This window comes from Onychostoma macrolepis, chromosome 21 (genome assembly GCF_012432095.1).
Source record: "Onychostoma macrolepis isolate SWU-2019 chromosome 21, ASM1243209v1, whole genome shotgun sequence".
Classification (NCBI taxonomy): domain Eukaryota; kingdom Metazoa; phylum Chordata; class Actinopteri; order Cypriniformes; family Cyprinidae; genus Onychostoma; species Onychostoma macrolepis.
This window is the reverse complement of record NC_081175.1, coordinates 22303816-22314637: the sequence shown is the minus strand read 5'-3', so window position 1 is coordinate 22314637 and position 10822 is coordinate 22303816. Positions and strand designations below refer to the sequence as shown.

General features: G+C 35.2%; 1 protein-coding gene across 4 annotated transcripts in view; it reads left to right on the top strand.

Annotated features, from left to right (window-relative positions):
- The window catches only part of LOC131528315 (WD repeat-containing protein 87), a 19086-nt gene extending 8477 nt beyond the window's left edge, over positions 1-10609 (top strand). For 2 of the 4 annotated variants that reach the window (XM_058757415.1, XM_058757413.1), the window contains 3 exons: positions 1546-4617; positions 5521-5766; positions 10049-10609. In XM_058757415.1, the coding sequence (XP_058613398.1) occupies positions 1546-4617; positions 5521-5732 (3284 nt within the window). In that variant the 3' untranslated portion in view covers positions 5733-5766; positions 10049-10609. Of the gene's footprint in view, positions 1-1545; positions 4618-5520; positions 5767-7373; positions 8337-10048 lie in introns of those variants that run through there. The other 2 variants (XM_058757414.1, XM_058757416.1) reach the window with 2 other exon arrangements.
- The last annotated feature ends 213 nt before the right edge of the window (positions 10610-10822 follow it).

Genomic DNA, 10822 nt, shown 5'->3' with positions numbered 1-10822 from the left:
TATAATAATAATAATAATAATAGTAATACAATTGTGGGAACTTTGCATCATTTAAAAAAAAAAAAAAAAACACCACCGCACGCCACTGAGAATAGTGTAGTTTTTACCGAGCAAACAGCAAAAACAGCGAGAAAAACCGTGGCAGCTGCGCCAGAAACGACCTGGCAGCTGCTGTGGCATCTGGGGATGCCACCGGAAGTGGCGCTGCGACCTGCCGCTGCCAGGATTTGCACCTGCTCTCTCTCCGTTAAGTTTACAATACTTTACATACAGTACATTTAAAGGAAGATGTGAATAGTTTCTGGAAATAAAAATTCCAGAAATTAATTTTGAACTTTCTGTATTTGATTATTCTTTCTTACTAAGTTCTTAGAAAGTCCAGCCACTATCAATCACAACAATGCATATTACAGATGATTAAGCATATAAATCTTCAGTTTGTTGTTTTACACACATGCACACAGACATTATTTCATAGTTGTGAGATGCATAAGAAATCTTTAGACACGTAACACAAACCATAATAACAAAAGACAATACTTTATTTAACCTTTTCTGATATGAAGTGTGTGCTGCAAACGCAGCATTTCTGAAGATAGTTTCTGTCCAGTCCGCTCGTTTTATCTCCTTTAACCACAGCTGTCATCGGTTTTTTGTCCGGCAGTGGCAGCAGGTATGCGTTAAAATTTTAAATTGGAGCCTGTACTACATCGATTCTTGCATCCAACATCACAACAAGGTGATATTTGAAGCTCCTCATGTAGCCGAATCTGCGCTGGTTTGAATGGGCCGCCTCCAGTTTTCCCTCCAGCTAGCGCGGTGACGTAATCGTGACGTCGGCGCAAAAAGGGTCTATATATCTAAATAAAAATATACTATATTCAGTATATGATCCAAAGTAACTAGTAACTAACTACTTGAGTAGTTTTTTTATCCGGTACTTTTTTACTCTTACTCAAGTAACTATTCAGACTATTACTTTTACTTCGTTTTTGGGTACTCTACCCACCTCTGATTAAAATAGAAAGGTATTTTCAATTGTAATAATATTTCAGAATATTGCTGTTTTACTGTACTATTTTTAATCAAATAAATACAGACTTGGTGAACATAACTTTTTTTTTTTTCAAAATTGTAATACATAAATAAATAAAATAAATCATACTTACCCCAGACTTTTGAACAGCAGTGTAGACTAACATAAAATCTAATAAACATAAACCTAGAATAATGCTTTCAAAAATTTTCATGTTTAGTTTAGTTTATTTAAATATATAGTGAATTAAATTCATAATAATCAGCACATACATTTGATTTGTCAATAAAATGTGTTTTCATATCAGATATGGCAACATGACAGAAAAATAAACAGGGTGTATGACAAACGAACAAATCTGTCTACACATCAAGCGGCAGTAATGTGACACACTGTGTCGACAGATTTGTGATTATAATGACAGTCGACTAGTCTTGTTTTGGAACCGCATTTTTCATATTTTAGTAGCCTATAGTTTATTTCTAAATTTCTTTCTCTTTTTTTTGCAGTCAGGAGTCCCTATAGACGACTGCATCGCAGTCAGACGGAAAATATCTTCAGTTTCAATGACTCACCTTCTTCTACACCTACATCCCCATACAGACCATCAGTGGTATCGCCTTACTTTCTGTCGAATCCCACATCCCGGAGCCCAATCCTTTTCACTAGCACTACAGCTTCCTCGCTGCACAATGGTGCAATGGTATCTACCAAAAGCCAGATCCAGCTATCTTCACCCAAGACGATAGAGCCATGGCTCCAAACTCAACCATCACCTACAACCAGTGCAACTAAATCTGAAATCAAAAGCCCTATCAGTGATATATTAGATAGTCTGGTCTTTTATCCACCTCCACCAACCCCTGAGCAGCTCAAACCAGATGAATCAGAGATAGTGGATGAGTTGCCTCCACCACCCCCAGGTTTTGAGAATTCACCAGAACCATCTGTGAACCAGGCTGAGACGCTTGACGAACCCTTAGACCCTCTTCTTCCTCCATCATGTGTTTTGGTACCTGAGCCACCCACCAGACCACTTCCTGCTCTGCCCGTTGCTCCACGAATGCTGAAAGACCTGGAAGCAGAGAGGGATTTTACTGCTCGGGCATTGGTTATATCTACGGTTGAGGAGGAGGAGGATGAAGGGAGTGGAGAAAAAGAGATGAAATACGAGAGGAAAGATGCGACTGAAGAAGAAGAAAAGAAGGGAGGAGGAGGAGAAGTGCGAGCTGAAACTGGAGAGAAGAAGAACAGAGGACAGGAGGAACATGATGGGATGACTGTGGAAAAACATGAATGTGAAAAAGAATCAACTGGTAAATCGATGGAGAAATATGAGAGTGGAAAAGAACAAGATGGGAAAATGTTGGAAGAAAAACAAGATGGAAATATTATGGAAGAATGTGAGAGAGTTGATAAAATTGTGGAGGAACAAGAGAGTGAAAAAATAAGGTTAGAAGGTGTGCTAGAAAAAGACCAGGATGGGAAAATTAGAGAAAAACATGAGGAAGATTTGAAAGAACATGAAAATCACAAAAATATGGAAGAATATAAGCAAGATGGGAATGTTGTGGAAGCATTTGACAGTGAAAAGGAACAAGACGAGAAAAACACAGACGTATTCGTGACTGAAAAAATACAATATAGGAAAACTATGGATGAATGCGAGCAAGAAAATGAGCACAATGGGATAATGGTAGAAAAATGTGAGGAAGAACATGACAGTGAAAAGGAAAAACGTGGGACATGTATGGAAGAATATAAAAGTAAAAAAGAGCAAGATCAGAGAATAATTGAATTTAAGAGTGAAAATATACAAAATGCAAAAATGACGTTACATATGAGAGAAGATAAGCAAGATGCGAAAATTGTGGATGTTTTTGACAATGAAAAAGAACAAGACAAGAAAAGCATGGAAGTATCTCAAACTGAAAAAACACAATACGCAAGAATGATGGAAGAATGTGAGAAAGAAAATGAGCAAGATGGGAAAACTGTAGAAAAATATGAGGAAGAACATGAGAGTGAAAAGGAACAAGATGGGGAAATTATGAAAGAACAGGAGGTTGACAAAATACAAGATATGGTAGAAAAATTTGAAGAATATAAGAATGCAAAAGAAATTGATGGAAAAATGATGGTAGAACATGGAAGCAGAGAAAAACGAGATGGGAATATTATGGATGCATTTGACAGTGATAAAGAACAAGATGAGACAAGCATTGAAGTATTTGAGACTGAAAAATTACAATATGTGCCAAAGATGGAAGAATGTGGGCAAGAAAAAGAGCAAGATGGGAAAACTGTAAAAAATCTGGAAGAACATGACTTTGAGAATGAAAACATACAAAATGGAGACAGAGAAGAACATGAAAGTGAAAAAGATGAAGGTTTTAAAGTTGTGGAAGTATTTGAGACCGAAATTAGCGAAGAATGTGGGCAAGAAAATGAGCAAGATGGGAAACCTGTAGAAAAACATGAACATGGGAAAAGTTTGGCAGACGATGAAAACGAAAATCAACAGAATTGCGAAATGATAGAAGAAAAAATTCATGATGGAGACTTCATAGAAGAACGTGAAGGTGAAAAAGAAGAATGGAAAGTAGTGGAAGTATTTGAGACTGAAAAAATACATCAAGTGAAAATTATGGAAGCACGTGAGCAAGATGGGAAAAATGTCGAAAAATGTGAGAAAGAAGATGATGGTGAAGAACAAGATGGTAGAAGTTTGGAAGAACAGGATTGGAAAATTATGGAAATGCTTGAGAGCGAAAAAGAGCAAGATTGGAAAATTGGGGAAGAACATGAAGATGGGAAAAGGCTAGAAGAACAAGAGGGTGAAAAAGAACAGGATTGGAAAATGACAGAAAAAATACAGTATGTGAACATCTCGGAGGAACATGAAAGTGAAAACAAACAAGATGAGATGACAGAAAACCAACAAGACAGAGAGAACCAAGATAAGGAACGAATGTCACATGTGGATGTAGATAAAGCAGTGAACGTGACTGTGCTCAGGAAGGAGGAATCATACACGGAGGTTCTAAAGAGGGATGAGAAGGAACCTTTAATCCAGACAGAAGAGGCTGACACTGTTTTTTCCCAGCATGCACCAATCTTCCCAGAATCACATGCTGCAGAGCCATCTGCAATCAATGACGCATGTATTCCTCAAAGTATTTCAACCACTCAAGATAAAAAGGAGCCACAGATGTGCTCAACTGATACCGCATCCCAAATAAACTTACCAACCATTCAGGTCGAGTCAGATCTTTCTTGTTTAAACAATCAAGGAGATTCAGACATGAAAGAGAAGACTGAACCTGTTGACTCTCAAGCTTCCTCAGAGATCTCCAAAAACACCGCCTCAGCAGAACAGACTCCTGCGGTGGAGGATGAACAGACAGATGCAGAAATGCTTCAAGAGAATAAAATTGTGGACAGCAGCAGTGATTTGGCTGAGAGGATCGATGCTGAGTCCAAGACATCACATATATCTGAGAATCAAGCCAGGACTGGACAATCCGATGAGGGGGAGGGGGAGGGGCTTGTACCTGTCTGTCATAACCCCGAAGACACAGGTAATGATAATGGTGTCACTGATAGACAGTTCTTTAAGCAACATATTAATATCAAGCAAGTTGCATATATCAGACAAATAAAATATCGGTCAAACAATGCACAGACTGAACACAAAGAAATGAAATGTTTAAAAAATATATTATTGATGTCTTACTTAATGCGCACTGCCATTCAAAAGTTTGGGGTTAAAAAAAAATTTATATTATATTTTTATTCAGCAAGAATAAATGCCAATTTTATTTATTTTAAATGTAATTTTGCATCACAATAATGAACTACATTTTTAAATATATTACAATAGAAAACACCTATTTTAAAGTGTAATACTATTTCACAATAATACAGTTTTACTGTATTATTAAGCAAATACTTATTGTATAAGAGACTTATTTATTTTTTAAAATCTTACTAACCCCAAATGTTTGAATAAATGTATGTTTAAATGAATACTTAATTTCAGTGAAATAATTACATTTTTTTTATTTCAATAAAAATGTTTTGACAGGCAATATATAAATGATTATTGACTATAGTTTTGAGTAGAAAGATAATTTTATTATTCTAATAATTGTTTTTTTAATTATAAAACAATTTTATTTTATTAGAAAGGTACTTTGTAGTTTAGTGCATTTATCTCAAAATGTGTTTTTCTTTTTTTTTTTCAAATTCTACAAGTGACAAAATAATACCAAAAATAAATAAATAAATAATAATAATGATGATAATAATACATAAAAAGACAAAAAAAAAAAACACATTTAAATAAAAATAACAAAATACAGGGTCACAGTAAATAGGAAATATGTTTGATCAATAAATGATTTTTTTTTTTTAGTTAGGTCGTGTGATTGCTGCTGTATGATAAAAATCTTTTTTTTGTTTTTTTTTTGGAACTTCTGCAGTGGGCCTAAAATATTGTATTACTCATCAGCTGGATCCGACCAATGACATAAGTGATGTTGAAGAGGGAGAAGAGGCTATCTCACTCCTGGCCAGTGACACAGATGTGGAGCAAAACTTCAAATGCGATTCTGACCCCGATCAAGTGAATGAAGACATTAAACATGCAGAACTGCGAAACTATCATGGAAACGCCCAACGACAGGAGGAATGATAAGACAGCTGATGAAAAATGAAGCACATAATTGGTAGGTGTGAACTGTTATCTCAGAACAGATCATTCCATTAAAGAATGCAATGCTTCTGGTTTTGATTGCCATTAATTATAAAACCATAAGGAGTGGAAGGGTAATTTAGGGTTAATCGCACATTTCTTGTCCTTTTCACCCCAGGTTGGTTGCTTTTTATGAAATCCTACAGTGCAATATAACTGCTAACTAACTATATACATAATTACCCCAATTTAGAGATTTAGAGAAAATCTCACCATGATAATTATATTAGTAAATCTCAAAAGTGCTTTTGCTGGAAGGAAATATTACACTGTGATTTTCTACCAAATTCGACCTAGTATAAACACCTCAACCTCAAATTATCTCGAATTAAGCATACAGGAAAGGTCAATTTGTGCAGTGACCCATGAGATAGATAAGCCATCAATCAAAAACAGACAGACAGACAGGAGACATGTTTTTCAGGTACACTGAATGCAAGTGCCTTAACTGTAACATCAGTTTCCTTATCTCTCTTCACATCGTACAGTCTTCTGGCAGAATAAGCTGCGGCGCGTGGAAAAACATAGCAGATTTCTGCCGTTGTTGTTTAGTGCTATGTATACAGAGCTAGAAAAAAAATAAAGTTACTTTAAAGGAATAGTTCACCCAAAAATGAAAATTTGCTGAAAATGTACTCACCCTCAGGCCATCTAAGATGTAGATGAGTTTGTTTCTTCATCAGAACAGATTTGGAGAAATTTAGCTTTGCATCACTTTCTCATCAGTGGATCCTCTCCAGTGAATGGGTGCCGTCAGAATAAGAGTCCAGACAGCTGATAAAAACAACATAATAATCCACGAGTAATCCACACCACACCACTCCAGTCCATCAGTTAGCATCTTGTGAAATAAAAATCTGCATGTTAAACAAATCCATAATTAAGGTGTTTTAAATCCACTGATATATACTGAAGCACTGTTTTTGGCTGTTGTTGCTTGTAAAATGTGCTTGATCTGTGCATGTTTCTCTCCCGATTCAGACGAGACAACTTTTTCACTGAAGAAATTGAACATGAACTGAAATTATATATATATATATATAGAGAGAGAGAGAGAGAGAGAGAGAGAGAGAGAGTGTGTGTGTGACCCTGGACCACAAAACCAGTCATAAGGGTCAATTTTTCGAAATTGAGATTTATACATCATCTGTATAAATAAGCTTTCCATTGATGTATGGTTTGATAGGACAATGTTTGGCCGAGATACAGCTATTTGAAAATCTGGAAGCTGAGGGTGCAAAAGAATCTAAATATTGAGAAATTCGCCTTTAAAGTTGTCCAAATGAAGATCTTAGCAATGCATATTACTAATCAAAAATTAAGTTTTGATATATTTACAGTAGGAAATTTACAAAATATCTTAATGGAAAACGATCTTTACTTAATGTCCTAAGTATTTTTGGCATAAAAAAAAAAAATCTATAACTTTCACCCATACAATGTATTTTTGGATATTGCTACAAATATACCCCAGCGACTTAAGACTGGTTTTGTGGTCCAGGGTCACATGCATAATTTCAGTTAATGTTTATTTAAATATTTCTATGAGTTGCCAAGGCAACATTTCTCATTTTTGTTTAGGTGTCACGAATCTGGTCTGCACTTCCGTTCATTCAACACCAGAGGTCACTTGCTCACCACTTTGACTTTCACACCACACATCACAATGGACTGCGTTTCCCATCAGCCATCTCACCAATCACACGCTCACCTGATCACACGCACACAGCTGTAACCAATCACACTGATCACATACCCTATTTAAGCCACGGACTTTCTCTCCCTCGTCGCCGAGTATTGTATGCATTATCGCTGCCCTACAGAGCCCCGTTAGTTTTCCTAGCCTTGCCTTGCCTGGTCTCGCCTCACCTAGCCTTGCCTTTGTTCGGATTGTTTTCCCTGACTGGACTCTCGCTCACGTTTTGGATTACCTCTCTTGTCAAGCCCCTTTGGATACTGTTCGCCGATCGTCGACCCACGCTTGTCTTTGTTTACTCTCTGTCTCGCCCATGTTATACCTGTTTGCCACTGTTTGACCCTGCCTGTACGACCACGTCCCTGATCAATGAAAACTCGCACATGGATCCACACGTCTCACGTCTCGTCAGGCCCGTTACATTAGGTTAACTTGAAGTATAAAAATAACTAAATAAACTAAAACTACAGTTTATAGACATAATTAAAATTATACCAGAAAATATAAAAATTAAAAATGTAATTCAAAATATTAATAAAAAATATAATAGTATATCATCAGTGACACTAATATAACACAAAACATACATTTGAGTAATTGAACTCAAAACCTCAGTGTTTGAGAACTTCCCTATGTGACAACTAGCCCTGGTCTCCTTACCTTTAAAAAAATAGTATAAAATGGGCCCCTGAATTTGATCCAAACAGGTATAAAAAAAAAAAAAAAAAGTTGAGCCAACTTAAAATTAAGGCAACCAGCTTCAGCAGATTTTTGAGTTTTCTCAGCTTGTCGTTTTAAGTTTATACAACAAAAATTTTAGAATCTCCCACAAAAATAAGTTGAGCAAACTCAAAAATCTGCTGAAGCTGGTTACCTGGTTAAAACATTTTTTTCTTTTTTTACTGTGTAGATTTTTATTTATTATTATTTTTTTATTTCTGCATACATTGATGGATTGATTACCAAAATGCCAATCATAAGTGTTAGGGTTATTCATACAGTACCATGTTTACCTAAAGTGTAAGCAATCTCAGCCTGGAAAGAGACGTTACGATTGTGGCATGTGGGGATAGCCACACCTTTGATGAGACCTGGACTAGATCCAAATTTGCATTCCCATAATTAAGGGCAAATGCTGTCATTTTATAAACAGACAAGAGTGTTTAATACAAACAAACAATAAAAAGTAAGCCAAGTTAACCCTGTGGCTTGCCTGCTTGACATTCACAATAAACTGTCGCTGTGACACTGAAGTGTTACTTAATGACTGGTATCGGTTAGCAGTCAATGACAAATGAAATTGTTGCACACTGTTGCCAAATCTACAGTACAAACCAGGCTTATTATCATTAATGAAAACTAAAACCATAAAGAAAATCAGTTTCATTTCAAAACAATTTCAGTAATAAACAATAACTAAAAAAAACCAAAAACATATAAATACTTATTTATACTGTATTTATACACACACACACACACACACACACACACATTCAGCAAGGATACATTCAGTTCAAGTTCACGGGTAAGTTATTCCTATTGTGTTCAATCACTCTTTCAAAAATACAATGTTCATTGTTAATTTTTGCTGAACTCAAAATCACTGATCACAAATAATATAAAGTATATGTTCATAAAAATGTATTCATAAAATAATTAGCATAAATCACATCTGAAGTTGAGATCCGAAAGAGATCTGGCACACATCAAAGATTTATGATTACTTGCAAATAAGCTTGAACTATAGCCCTTAACTCGAACTGTAACATTCCAGAAATGTGTGAATGAAATGGCTTTATTAAACAGCCTGTCCTTTGAGTGAATTTAAGGAAAATTAATTTCCTAAAATTTAACTTGGCATGGAGCATATACAGGATGTACATATTTTTCTCTTTAGATGATATACTATTACATTCTGGCAAATGTCTGAGAAAGAAATTAATTTTATTTAGTACGGATGCATTCAGCTGAAAATTCAGCTTTGCATCACAGGAATAAATTAGATTTTAAAATACATTCAAATAGAAAACAGTTATTTTAAATAGGAATAATATTTCACAGGACTGCTGTTTTTACAGTAAAATGTAGACTTGGTCAGCATAAGAGACTTCTTTCAAAAACATAAAAAAAACTTACCAACCACACACAGTATTTAGCTCAAAGCTCAAACACATTTTATACAAAGAATTACACAAAATACCACAAAGCAATTCTGTGCCAAATATACCATGTGAAGAAAAACATATGTGCGTGTTCCTGGAACACTGTTCTCTCTGGGAAATTTACTTAAACAAGTTCGGTCTGTTGATCATATTGATTCCATAATCCACCTTGACATATATATGTGCAGTATTTCCTCTTTCATTCTTCATTATAATATCTTTACAACTACAGCATAGTCTTTCAGTCGAGTTTCCTTGCTTCTTTTTCTTTAGATTATGCTGTAATTTAATCCACTGTGGAAAAGAAAAAAATGAATACATTGCATTTTTTCACGTGCTTCTACATCCACCTAAACATGCATTACTTCTGTATGATTCTCTCCATCTCTTTCATGCAGGAGGTATCATGGGAACTCTGCAGCACTCGCCCGTTTGGAGAAATAAGACCAACAGAAATTTCTTTCAACCAATCACAGAAGGTCTTTCGGTGATTTTCTCAAGATTATTCTCATGTGCACAATAATGCAATATATGTAAGTAGCACACGTTCAGGACTGCATCCACAAATGCACTCAAGTTTGAGACCAAAATCGGGAATATGCATACATTTTAAAAATTCTTAAGAATGTAAAAGAGAAAAATGTTATGATGTAAAACAAAGAAGCTGTATTTCACAACTGATACTGGAGAACACAATCATACAAAATACTGAGACTAATTCATGTTCACTTGTTCTGTTCAGCTTTTTATATTAATAATATCATTTTTAACCAAAAATGCACTATATTATAAATGAAGCATTTTCACAAGTGGATTTTGAACCCCACTGTAGGTTATGTATAGTTACAGAGCATATTTATTATTCCTTTTTCCTCTCAAGCAAAATAAACTTGTTACTGTATAATGTTTCTTACTTTCCAATAAAGATTTCGCTGCAAAATATGGTGTTGCAGTATTTACAATTTTAGATGGATATCTCATCTTGAAAGAATATGCAAAATGAATCCGTTTGCGGGGTCATTTTGTCCATACGACTGATTTGAGAATGAAATCACAGCAGTTAACACAGATAGTCAGTGTAAACATTACAAAGCTCACTTACAGTAGGTATTATATTTTATAAGCTTATACTTCAGAGAATAAAAGAAGACTTTCACTGCTGTAATGTTTGA